Below are 13,958 nucleotides of genomic sequence, written 5' to 3' on the forward strand. Positions count from 1 at the left end.
GCCCCATACTGGACCTCAGGAAGCTCAACAAATTCCTGGTCCGGGAGAAGTTTCGAATGCTATCTCTCCCGGTTTTATATCCTCTCCTGGAGGAAGGGGACTGGATGTGCTCCCTCGACTTGAAGGAAGCTTATACCCACGTTCCGGTGCACCCCGCCTTCTGAAGATTTTTACGATTCCAGGTGGGGGACCTACACCTCCAGTACAGGGTCCTACCCTTCGGACTGGCCGCGTCCCCACGAGTCTTCACGAAGTGCATGGTGGTGGTTGCGGCAGCCCTGAGGTCTCGTGGGCTTCATGTGTTCCCTTACCTGGACGATTGGCTCATCAAAGCCCCGACCAGGGAGGGGGTTATCTCAGCGACCCGACAGTCTATTGCCTTCCTGCAAAGCCTCGGGTTCGATATAAACTTTCCAAAATCTCAGTTGAGCCCGGCTCAGTCTCTTCAATTTATAGGTGCGGTGCTGGACACGGTGCGCCTGCGCTCCTACCTCCCGCCCCAACGGTTGGAAGCCTTGGTGCGGATGGGCCGTCAGGTCTCTCAACTGTCGGTGGTGTCGGCCCAGCGCATGATGATGCTGCTCGGCCATATGGCATCGACGGTTCACGTCACTCCGTTTGCAAGGCTGCATCTGAGGATTCCTCAGTGGACCCTCGCTTCCCAGTGGCGTCAGGAGTACGATCCGGTGTCTCGCCTCATTTCGGTGACTCCGCTTTTGCGGAAATCGCTGCGTTGGTGGACAGACTCTTCAAATCTGTCCATGGGTCTACTGTTTCTCACCCCTCCTTTTCGCAAGGTTCTGACCACAGACTCCTCGGAGTACGCGTGGGGAGCCCACCTCGACGGTCTTCGCACGCAGGGCCTGTGGTCTGCCGAGGACCGTCGGTGTCACATCAACGTGCTAGAGCTTCGGGCCATCTTTCTAGCACTTCGAGCTTTCGTTCACATATTGCAGAATCAGGTTGTCCTCGTCCGCACGGACAATCAAGTGGCAATGTACTATGTGAACAAGCAGGGTGGAACGGGGTCTTGGCCCCTCTGCTCGGAGGCTCTTCGCCTTTGGGAGTGGGCGGTCTCCCGGAACATCTTCCTTCGGGCGGTCTACATCCAAGGAGAACTGAATTGTCTGGCAGACAAACTCAGTCGACTTCTGCAACCGCACGAGTGGACTCTACACTCCGCAGTTCTGCGCGAGGTTTTCGCTCGCTGGGGAACGCCACAGGTGGATCTGTTTGCCTCTCCGGAGACCCACAAACTGCCCCTGTATTGTTCTCGGATGTACTCGCGGGACCGTCTGGAGGCCGATGCCTTTCTTCTCGATTGGGAGGGGAGGTTCCTGTATGCGTTCCCTCCTTTTCCTCTGATCATGCGAACGTTAGTACATCTCAAATCGTCCACGGCCACGATGATTCTCATTGCACCTCGGTGGCCGCGTCAGCACTGGTTCTCCCTGCTGCTTCAGCTCAGTGCCAGGGAGCCTCTTCTTCTGCCTGTGTTTCCTTCTCTGCTGTCTCAGAGTCAAGGATCCATGTTACATCCCAATCTGCAGTCCTTGCACCTGACAGCTTGGTTTCTTGCTCCCGAACTCCTCCGGATCTGTCTCAATCAGTGAGGGAGGTATTGGAAGCCTCACGCAAGATTTCGACGAGGCTTTGTTATTCGCAGAAATGGACCAGGTTTTCCACCTGGTGTTCGTCTTTTCACCTGGATCCGGTATCGGTTCCGGTTTCCTTGGTTTTGGACTATTTATTCCATCTGTCGCACTCTGGCCTGAAAACCACTTCGGTGCGTGTTCATCTTAGTGCTATTTTTGCTTTCCACCAACATCTGGATGGACGCCCTCTGTCGCTCCATCCTTTGGTAACACGCTTCATGAAAGGGTTACTCAGGGTTTGTCCCCCTCTTAAGCCTCCTTCTGTCGTGTGGAATTTGAATGTGGTTTTAGCTCAACTGATGAAACCCCCTTTTGAGCCACTCAACGAGTCTCTCTTGAAATTTCTGACTTGGAAGGTGGTGTTTCTGATTGCCCTCACCTCCGCTAGGCGGATTGGGGAGTTGCAAGCCTTGGTTGCGGACCCTCCTTTCACTGTCTTCCATCATGACAAGGTGGTTCTCCGCACCCATCCTAAGTTTGTACCTAAAGTTGTTTCTGATTTTCACCTCAATCAGTCCATTGTCCTTCCTGTGTTCTTTCCTAAGCCCCACTCCCATCCTGGCGAGACGGCGCTTCACACGCTTGACTGTAAGAGGGCGTTGGCATATTACCTTCAACGCACCAGGTCTCATCGGAAGGTTCCTCAATTGTTTTTGTCCTTCGATCCCAATCGATTAGGGCATCCAGTTTCCAAGCGCACTCTGTCTAACTGGTTGGCTGCTTGCATTTCCTTTTGCTATGCTCAGGCTGGACTTCCGCCCCCGGGTCAAGTCACGGGGCATAAGGTCCGAGCGATGGCAGCTTCGATAGCTTTCCTCCGATCCACTCCTATGGAGGACATATGTAAAGCTGCCACTTGGTCTTCGGTTCATACGTTCACCTCTCATTACTGTCTGGACACTTTATCCAGGAGTGACGGCCGGTTTGGCCAGTCAGTTTTGCAAAATCTGTTTTCCTAAATTGCCATCCTCCCACCTGCCCTTTTTTTTTGGTTGGCTTGGAGGTCACCCACATGTGAGAATATCATGCCTGCTTGTCCTGGGATAAAGCACAGTTACTTACCGTAACAGGTGTTATCCAGGGACAGCAGGCATATATTCTCACAACCCGCCCGCCTCCCCGGGGATGGCTTCTTTGCTAGTTATGGAACTGAGGACCACGAGGTGGGATGCGCCCTCTAGTGGGCGAGAAGGCATGCACGTGCGTGGTGCAGTGTGCAAACTTGAAACTTCTAGCAAGTTTGCTTGAAAAGCTGTCCGCGCTGGGGCTCCGTAGATGACGTCACCCACATGTGAGAATATATGCCTGCTGTCCCTGGATAACACCTGTTACGGTAAGTAACTGTGCTTTGTGTTGTCTTTACTGGGGTTTGAACATCATCATCAGTTCATATTCGCTCACTCAAGCTGCTTATCATTTATTCTTAAAAAAAAGAGACTTCATCATGACCTCCCAGGACTGCACAGTACTCATGCTTGCGGGACTTACTAGTAGCCTACACAAGACAATATTTCCTCATTTTCCTGTCAATGAAACTGTATGTAGACATGCTATTAAGTTTTTGTTATAATTTTGATAACTCAAAAGTTGTGTTCTTTCTGTTGATTTCAAAAAGGATTTGATTCTCTCCACTTAGACTTCTTTTTATTCTTGAAACAGGAATCTCCATCCCCTAAACCACAGAATTCCCTCCCGCCTTTACCGCTGTATGACCAGCCTCCCAGCAGCCCCTTTCCTAGCCCTGACAAGAGAGACTCTCAGCAGTTCCCTAGGTCACCATCAGTGAATGGTAAGCATAATTTTGCTGACATATCTGCTAATGAAAACTTTATTATAGTGGTGGTGGTTTTTCAGCTTGTAACTCATTTAACACTGTATATTTGCTTCTGTTTAAGAAAATAACTTCAGTGCAGATTTTTCTGGATTGTCCCAGCCCCTGCGGTTCACTCCTGAAACCTCCTATGGCAAACTACGACCTGTAAGTTATTAGGCTTAAGTGATATGACATTAGTTTCTAATAGAAATTGTTTACATTTTATGGATCACCTCTTCTTCCATTGACACGCAAGATAAGACAGCTATTCAAGTAGAATATCCTGAGCGTTCTCCCAGTCTGGTTTCATCTGAGCTTTTGCACAAATATAGTTTTGCCATCTCTCAGGGGATTTTCTCCCTTACAGCTGAAGAGATTTTCTATTTCCTTATTTTATTTATTTATTTAATTCATTTTCTATCCCCTTGTCCCCGAAGAGCTCAGAACAGCTTACAGATTCCAGAAGAGCGTTCCAGTTTTCTACCACTCTCTGGGTGAAGAAAAACTTCCTTACGTTCATATTGAAAGGGGATAGATTCCGTACAAAAGTAAGGAAGTTCTTCACCCAGAGAGTGGTAGAAAACTGGAACGCTCTTCCGGAGTCTGTCATAGGGGAAAACATCCTCCAGGGATTCAAGACAAAGTTAGACAAGTTCCTGCTGAACCGGAACGTACGCAGGTAGGGCTAGTCTCAGTTGGGGCGCTGGTCTTTGATAAGAGGGCCGCTGTATGAGCGGACTGCTGGGCACGATGGACCACTGGTCTGACCCAGCGGCAGCAATTCTTATGTTCTTATATAGTTGACAGGTTACAATTTGCATCATTATCCTGGCTTCATTTTCTTTTTTTCTCTCCTCCTCTCTTTCCCCAATTAAAGGAGTAAACTTACAATGGAGTTCTACAATTCCTGTTATCCTCAAATTAAATTCATCTTCGATACCTGCCTGTTCAACATGCCTAGTGGCAACAGAAGATTCCCCTGCTTTAGTGGACGATGCCATTAAAGCAAATGCATTGGCTTCCTGTTAAGTTTAGCATTTGCTTTAAGGGGCTGGTTTGGTGTTTAAAACTTTACATGGGTCAGCTCCAGACTAGCTTGACATCCCAAACATGGCCTTGTGTCCCAGAGGAGTGGCTGTTGTCAATCCAAATTGATGGTGTTTTGAGGGAGCAAATTATAACTGCTGCAGAGAGGCCCAACTCGTCAAGTTGAAGAGTAACCTTTAATAGAAGACTATGCAGCATAGGACTGAGATAGACCTGACATGGACTGTGTTTCAGCTACAAAGTCTGCCTCTGGAGTCCAAATATTTCTGATGTATTCAACAAATGATAGATGACAAAATGTGAACTAAACTGCCTGTGGCCAACATGCTGTGAAGATACTTCTTCAAAGAAATTTAATTTCACATTTTGTCATTTATTATTTGTTGGATACATTAGAAATATTTGGACTGGAATATCTGGAAATCAATATGGGGTCAAATAAATAATTTGTTAGATAATCCGGAGGCATTAACTTATGATACTGTGTTATTTGACACATCAATGAGGGCCAAGAGCCAATTATCTTCGAAGAATAACAAGTTATTACTCATTATGATAGGAGTTGCCATACAACAGATCATGAGAAATTGGAAAAATTGGGATCGATTGAATTATAGCTTTTGGTGGAACTCCCTATGTAATATATTTAAAATGGAAAGAATAATTGCCATGCAGCAGGGGAATTTTAGGAAATTTCAGGATATTTGGAAGCCATTAACAAAATACTGTAAAGATTGAATATCATTTTTCCCCTTGAATATGTGCATCCAAAGAGAGGGGTTATTTTGGTTCTTTTATTAATGCAAATAATGTGGGGAGGGGGGGTTATTTTATTTGTTCTTATATTGAAGAAGGTTATTGATTATGGGGGAGGGAAGGATATGTGATATGAATTAGATTTTAATAAGATATTAAGTGATGTATTTATGTATAAATTGATGTTATATGCTATTTCACTTATTGTAAGTTTTAAAAATGAATAGAGAATATAAAAAAAAAAAGAAAAGAAATATTTGGACTCCAGAGGCAGGCTTTATAGCCAAAACATGGTCCATTGGGCTAGATGCACAAAACACGGTTGCTAAGACTATGCAGGCTTCTGTGGGCCGATTTTTGGGGGGTCGATTTCTAAACAGCGATCGATGTTCAAATGGCTGCCCATGCAAATGAGTTTTGCGGAGGGCAGTCATAATCCCATCTACGTCTACGGAGAGAGAGAAGGGAACTCGAAAAGGAAGCTATAAAGAAGGCGCTATTATTACTGGAATAAATGGACGAAACGGATGAAAAGACTCTTTAAATGTGAAAATATATAGAATAAAATAAACTGATATATAGGGGAAAATAATATTTTATTTTTAAAGAAATATAATAGTTGCATGATTTAGGAAGTATATTTTAACCCATTTTCTTACAGATATAGGTCAATTGATATATCTCTCCAAGGCTTTGTATGACTGATTTGGAAATACAAGTTAGTATGATAATGGGAATGGGTTATGAAAATTTTTATTTATGTTTTATTTTTAAATATTTTCTTATTATCTAATTTTAGAATTTTTGGAGCAATGGTTTTTATGAATGGAATTGAAAATGCATGTGGTGACTGGTTTCAGTTAATTAAAAAATTCTTATATCTATAAAATATATATAGAGTGACTGATTTAAAAATATAAGTAAATATGATTGTGAGAATGGATGGAAAAGAAAGCAAAGATATAGAAATATTTAATTCTATTGATACTACGTTATGTTATAAATATGGAGTAATAGATACAAAATTATAATTTTTTAGCTTGTGATGGAGTGATGTCAAACCTGATCTAATTTGCATTTCCAAGTATTCGTAGATGTATGGGGAGGGGTGGGAGGGAATGGGTGGGCTTTAAAGTTGCAGGGTTTGGGTGAAGTAAGCAATTTTTTGATTTATATTATATATGGGAAAATGGAATTTATAAAAAATATTGAAGATTGGGATGATACATTACAAATTATATTAATGTATGATGGATCTTAAGATAATATCTTTAAACGTTAATGGTCTCAATCACCCGATTAAAAGAATAAAGGCATTATTATTTTTAAAAAGACAGAACGCTGATATATGTTGCATACAAGAGACCCATCTGTCAAATAATGAATCTATAAAGCTAAAAGGTGATTGGGTCAAACAATGCTATTTTTCTCCAGCAATAGGGAAAAAAGCTGGTGTTGCTATATTAATAAATAAAAAATGTTCTGCTTCATTTAAATTTAAGGCAGCTGATCCTCATGGAAGGTGGGTATATGTGGAAATGGACATGGGAAATACCACCATGACGCTCTTCAATATATATGCCCCTAATTCGAATCAGAATGAATTTTTTAAGACTCTACAACAATTGATTCTTCCACTGGCTACTTCAAATTTAGTAGTAGCAGGGGATTTCAATGCTGTTATGGATCTACTGATGGATAAAAGTCCGAGAAGATTTATAAAATCGTTAGGCCTTGATAATTTGGTACATTCTTGTGATTTAAAAGATATTTGGCGTATACTTCATTTTGATGGTCGGGAATTTTCATTTTGCTCCCAGGTTCATAATTCTTTTTCTAGAATAGATTACATTTTTGTTTCTAATAAATTAGTACATCAAATCTCACAGGCTGTCATTGATCCAATTATACTATCTGATCATGCTGGAGTGTGGATTGAAATTAAAATAATAGATCAGAATGGAAATAGACCTATATGGAGATTAAATAATACATTACTTGCAAATAATGACTTTTATGAAAATCTTCTGGAAAAAATGAAAGATTATTTTCAAATTAATGATACAGAAGGAATTTCAGTAGAGACTTTGTGGGATGCTTTTAAAGCATACATTAGAGGACAAATTATTTCTTATTCAGCTTTGCAAATAAAAAAGGAAAAAAAGCAATTTACAGATGTGGAAAAAGTGGTAAAGTCTCTAGAATCAAAATTAATAGAAAAATGGGATTATTTGACACAACAAGAACTTTTAAAAGCTAAAGGTAAATATAATGAAATTTCTTCAAAAATAATTAGAAAAGATTTATTTGTAAAGCAAGCTTTGTATTATGGAAATTCGAATAAGGCGGGAAGAATGCTGGCAAATTATCTTAAAGAAAAACAAAAATAATTGCCATTAAAAATGAGAATGGTGAAATGTTGTCCCAAATTGATCCCATTATAAAACAGTTTTTAAAATTTTATAAAGATTTGTATTCTTCTGAGCCTTATTCAGAAAAAGAAAAGGATGGTTTAGATTTTTTAAAGTTAATAGAGGGACCAAAAATTCCTGAACATATAAAACGAAGTTTAAAGGAGCCAATATCCTTAAAATAGTTAGATACAGCTTTGAAATCCCTTAGGGTTGGATCCGCTCCAGGTGGAGATGGTTATACAGTGGAGTTTTATAAATCATTTCAAAACATCATAATGCCCTATTTTATTAAAATTGTATCAGACACAACTAAATAAAGGTTGTATTACAGGTACTATGGCTGAATCAATAACTATAGTTTTACCTAAGCCAAATAAAGATCCCACTTTGGTTTCAAATTATAGACCTATTTCTTTAATAAATGTAGATGGAAAAATTTTAACTAAGGCATTGGCATTAAGATTGGCTAAAGCTCTCCCTTTCATTATAGATATGCATCAGACAGGTTTTGTTGCTCGAAGACATTCATCTCATAATACTAGATTGGCACATCACATGTTGTATTTGACAAAATCTATTAATGACCCAGCATTTTCTATTTCATTAGATGCTGAGAAAGCTTTTGATAGAGTGGAATGGTCCTTCATGTTTCAGGCAATGGAATGGTTTGGTATAGGATCTGGATTTATACAAATAATAAAAGCATTGTATAGCTCCCCTGCAGCTAGATTGTATATTAATAATACTTTTTCAGAACGGTTCATTCTACAGAGGGGGGTTAGACAAGGATGTCCACTATCTCCTTTGCTTTTTGATATCGTTTTGGAACCCTTGTTATTAGCTATAGAACAGGTAAAGGAGATAAAGGGTGTTCCGCATTCGGATAGAGAATATAAACTATCAGCATATGCGGATGATATTTTACTTTATTTGAGAAATCCGGAAACAACCATTCCACACTTGCTTGAATTGATTGAAAAATTTGGAAAATTTTCAGGATATAAAATAAACTGGAATAAATCAGAAGTGCTTCCACTCAATGTACATTGTACAAAAAGTCTATTTGACTCATTTTCTTTTATCTGGAAAGAGGAGGGTTTAAAATATTTAGGAATTTGGATTACAAAAACTGTGGATGAGACTATGAAAATTAATGAAAAAAATTTATTACAAAAAGTGTCAGAAATGTGTGAACAATGGAATCCTTTATGCATATCTTGGTGGGGGAGAGTGCAAACGATAAAAATGATGATATTACCAGTAGTTTGTTACCAAATGGGTATGATACCAATTTTTTTTCAGGGGTCTTTTTATAAAAAATTGGATAAGATTTTAACAAAATTTATTTGGCTTGGAAAAAACCCCAGAATTGCTCTAGTATCTTTACAAAGACCAATTGCGGAGGGAGGGGTAAATTTTCCAAATTTTTATAGGTACCATCAAGCCTATATTATGCGTCAAGGTATGTATTGGATCCTCCCAGAGCCCATTGAAAATATACCAGATTGGTTCTGGTTAGAATGGAGACTAATGTTTCCTTTACGTCTGAGTCATGTTATCAGTATTGAAATGCCAAGGTTATATAAGGAACACAAAATATTTGTTGATACCTGGAAAACTATAAGGTATATAAGTAACCTAACTCCTATTCCAATAACTAAATCAACGACTCAAACAATATGGCTCAATCCAAAGATCAAAGTTGGCGGTTTTAAAATTATCTGGAAACATTGGATGATTGCTGGAATTCGTATTTTAGAGGATGTAATGAATAAAGGTAAACTGCTTGAGTTTTCACAATTGCAAAATAAATTTGGTTTAAATAAATCACAATATTTCAGATGGATGCAATTGAAGCAGGCCATTCAGATAGGGTTCTCTGAATGGAAAAACCTTAATAACTATCATAGTATGGAATTCTTATGTTTTCAGATAGATTCCATGGGTCACCAGGCCGCAATGTGGTATAAATTGATATCTGGATTTGTACATAAAAAGAAAAAAAATGGTCTTAGAGATATTTGGAGCATTGAGATTAAGCATCAGATTAATGCATCTCAATGGCCACGACTTTGGTCTTGGAGGTTAAGATGTACACTGTCAGCTTCTATGAGACAAACTTGGTTTTTTATTTTACATAGAGCTTTATGGACCCCCACACGTTTACATAGAATTGATAGCTCTAAGTCTAATAGATGCTGGCATTGTCATCTTGAAGCAGGGACATTAGATCATCTTTTATTCTATTGTCCATTCATATTAATATTTTGGAAATCAATTTGGCCTCAAATTAATAGGATGTTAGAAAATCCGGTAGCCTTGACATATGATCCGATTTTGTTTGGTACTGCAATGAGAGCTCGAAGTCAAATTTCATCAAATAACAATAAACTTTTATTTATATTGACTGGAGTAGCAGTACAACAAATTACACATAACTGGAAAAATTGCGACAGGTTAAACTATAATTTTTGGTGGAACTCAGTTTGCCATATATATAAGATGGAGCGTACATTTGCAACACAAAAAGGATATATGGATAAGTTCAAGAGGATTTGGGGACCATTAACAGAATATTGTAACAACTGATTTTCATTTTTCCCATATTAAGATAATGGTTAAAGGAGGGGAGGGTGGGAGGGGGTAAGGTTTTTATTCTCTTTGTCATAAATTATAAATAATTTATCATAATAGATGTTATTCTTATGTGACAATAACAAAATGGAGGGAGGGAAGAGGATTCATAATTCAATAATAATTGATAAAATCATTACAGTTTATATGATATGTAAAATCATAATAAGGATAATATAAGATGTTTTATATAAAGTACATTATAGATATATCAAGTGTATTGTTAAACTAATTGTATGAAAATTTATGACACTTGTTGTTATATGAAAAAATCAATAAAAAAAATTAAAACAAAAATAATCCCATCCAATTGCTCGCTTAAAAATCAGCTCTCAGACAAGTGCAGAGCCAGTTTGGGGAAGCTCAAACAGCTGAGCCCCAAAGTAGCCTCCTGCCACTCAGCTGTTGGGACTTTTTCTTTTTTTTAAATGACACAGAATGTTGTTGTGCTTGTGTTACACATGCACAATATCTACCCCATTAAAAAAAGAACGAGGTAAAGGAACCTCATCGGCATAAAAAACCTACACACACAAAAAAGCTGTGGAACCTTCTGCAATGTAAATAAATCCCAGTGTATTAATCTTCGTGAAAAAAAAAGCAGTACTTGTCTTTAAATAGGAGGTCAACGACACCAACAATGGACAGCGTTTCGCCATCAGAGCTATCATTTGATCAAATCCTCTTAGAACATTCAAACCACATTCAGCATGTCTCCATGGTGTTTAAAGATAAGTGCTGTTTTGTTCATGAAGATCGATACAGTGGGATTTATTTGCATTGCATTGCATTGCTTGATAGCTTTTTTGTGTCTTATTCGGTATAGGTGAGGTTCTGAGGCTTTTAAGCATCTTGGAGCTAGCTTCAATGCTGATAACCCGATTCTCATGAGTTTGTAGTTCTATGCAAAAACATACCTTTATTTAATTGCATGCATAACAAAGTATGACATTTTAATCTCATGCATTTTGCTGACTCTCCTTGGGGGTTATATTTGTTGTCTCGTTTTTGTTAGGTGCGAGCAGCTCCTCCTCCCCCAACACAGCACCAGCGGAGGCCGGTGGAGAAGGTGGAAGATGTGGAAATCACTTTGGTTTAATGATGGGGACTGTTGGAGTAGTGCTACAATCAAGGCCAAATGCAGTATTTGGTCACACTCGTTTTTAGGCACCTTCGCGTGATGCGACTCGTTATAGAGCAGGAGTAAAAGGGAGGATATCAGACAGCATGATAGTGTGTTGGACAACTCCCCATGCTCATAAGTATATCGTGCCTTTTCTTTCATTTTATTTTCTCTTTGTTTTTATATGTCATCTCTCCTCCCTGAGCACAAAGTAAGGCAGTCCAAACTGTAAGCAACAGAATATCTCCAAATTCGATTCCCGGCTGCCGATACTGGTCAGCTCTTTTACGGAGGCGTTTGGGCAATGCCTTGCTCCTGTAACTTAGTCATAGCATACTTACATCATATGCATTAGTACAGTATATTACTGTTGCCATAGGAATGTGTCATGATACACTTATATATAAATATACAGCCTTCTTCAAACAAAAGTTCAGTTCAAAGCAACTTACAACAAACAAACATACATTAGTCATATTTCACTATCCTCAGTAACGTTACATGTCTAGTTTAAACATTGATTGAATACATTTGCATTGGGAAATATAGAAGGAAAACAAACACATGTAGGAAGAGGCTGGTTCCTCTTGGACACCCTTTCAAAGCAGATAATAGCAGAGAAAAGTACTAATTACACAAATGCATATCTCTTCAGTAAATATCATTTGAAAAAAAGGAATAAATGTTTTTGTATTAATACTTATGCAGGTCTATTAGTATAGCATTATCAATATAGAGGTGCTGAATTAGCACCCACATCTTGTTCTGTAGTGTAATGCAAGACTTCCTGTGACCTGGGTAACATAAGGCATCACTTCTCTTACCTAAATTTTTTTCTTTTGTTTCCTTTAAGTATCTGGCTCATTTATATCTCACTTAATACAGTGTACTTTATTATCCAGCATTAGCAGTATAACATTACGACTTCAAAACGTCCAGAGAGAGCTAGGGATTACGTTTAGAGTATGTATACATGTTGTAACTTCTCACAGATGCGTTACTTTGTATAAAGCCCGTCAAGCTTGCCAAACCCAGGAAACTTTGGCTTCAAGCAATCCTCAGGCCTTATCCTCATGTTGGGAGGATGCTTTCATCATTACTGATGTTTGGTGAAGAGTGCAAGGTCATTTTAAACCAACTTTCTGTACAAAAGCATTTATTGTATCATTTGGGAAAAGTAGGGTCACCTGACTTTTATTTAATGAGAATAAAATCTATTGACATGGTAGAGGTGGGGGAGGTAAATTCTGGACCTCCAAAGGCTATGAATCTCTCTTTCTTTGAAAATTGAAAAGAAAATGAAATGTATTAATCTGCAACACTGAACCTGTAGGTTTCACAGTGTTCACCAGGTATGGAGGAGTTCAGGGGTTCTGTAAAGTTCTTTGTTTCTTCCCTTTCATGCCATAAAAGTACCTTAATATCCTTTTTATACCTGACAAGAGAATTTTGTTGTTGAGGCAACATTTATTGGGGGAGGGGTTGCACTTAGTTTGTACCATAAACATACAGACTTGCATTTCACACTCATCTTTCAGCGGATGTAAGGAATGCATTGTAGATCTCTTCCTCGAAGATCCAGAAAGGGGAAAGTCTTGATGCCTGTGTGGAAAGACCTGTTCAATTGGTTAGTTTTCAAATCGGTGACTGCGCTAGCAGTTTTTAGCGCAGAGCGCAACACTGAATGGCCTTCGCTGCTCCCGACACTCATAGGAACTCTATGAGCATTGGGAGCAGCGCAGGCCATTCAGCGCAGCTCACCACACTACAAACTGATAGCGCAGTTTGCTAGAAGAGGCCCTGTATCTTCTTTTTTCCCCATGTTTTGCCTCCTTTTGCACCTCTTGTCCTGTTGATCTGTTTGAGATCTTTTTGTTATCAAACTTGTTCTTAAGTTTATAGAAAAATAATTCTTTAAATATGTAATTATCTCCAGAGTTTTAAATGCAGAATGATGCAGATTTAAAGCAAGTATTGTCACATTTTCCTGTCCATCTCCGGCCAGTTTTTTTTTTTTTTTCTCTTGAATATCACTCCCTGATTTTCAGAATTTGAAAAGTGTTATTTTAAAATATAAAAACTAGAGTTTTCAAATATAATTTTGTGTAAGAGCTGCTAATTTTATTTAAGAAAGTTGTACAAATATGCCCCCCCCTATAACTATTATTTCTTATAGGGCGTCTAACCCATGTACCACACTGTACAGTGTCAATACATTGAGAGCACAGGTGCAAATGCTGCTTTTCTTTGTATTGGCTGTGAAAAGTTTGTATTTATTATGTATAAAATGTTGAATAATAAAACTTGTAATTAAGAGTGTTTGTTTTTCCTGTAGTTCACCAAAGATGATTTTACAGCAAAACATGCTGAACACATGTGTGAACAGTGTGATAATCAGAGGGGATAGCAGATGTCTCCTTTTATGAGCACATTTTGGGAGAGCTGACTGTCATTTCTCTTTTATCCATGGTTCTCAGATCCAATCCACAGCACCCATTACAGGTCTGATTTCATGG

At 39.0% G+C, this 13,958-nt stretch overlaps 1 protein-coding gene across 3 annotated transcripts in view; it reads left to right on the plus strand.

Annotated features, from left to right (window-relative positions):
• Positions 1-13,758, plus strand: part of FCHSD2 (FCH and double SH3 domains 2) — a 330,943-nt gene extending 317,185 nt beyond the window's left edge. For all 3 annotated transcript variants that reach the window (XM_033947792.1, XM_033947791.1, XM_033947793.1), the window contains exons 18-20: positions 3,315-3,444; positions 3,551-3,633; positions 11,335-13,758. In XM_033947792.1, the coding sequence (XP_033803683.1) occupies positions 3,315-3,444; positions 3,551-3,633; positions 11,335-11,418 (297 nt within the window). In that variant the 3' untranslated portion in view covers positions 11,419-13,758. The remainder of the gene's footprint in view (positions 1-3,314; positions 3,445-3,550; positions 3,634-11,334) is intronic.
• The last annotated feature ends 200 nt before the right edge of the window (positions 13,759-13,958 follow it).

The sequence above is a fragment of the Geotrypetes seraphini genome, chromosome 6 (genome assembly GCF_902459505.1).
Source record: "Geotrypetes seraphini chromosome 6, aGeoSer1.1, whole genome shotgun sequence".
NCBI classification, from domain to species: Eukaryota; Metazoa; Chordata; class Amphibia; order Gymnophiona; family Dermophiidae; genus Geotrypetes; species Geotrypetes seraphini.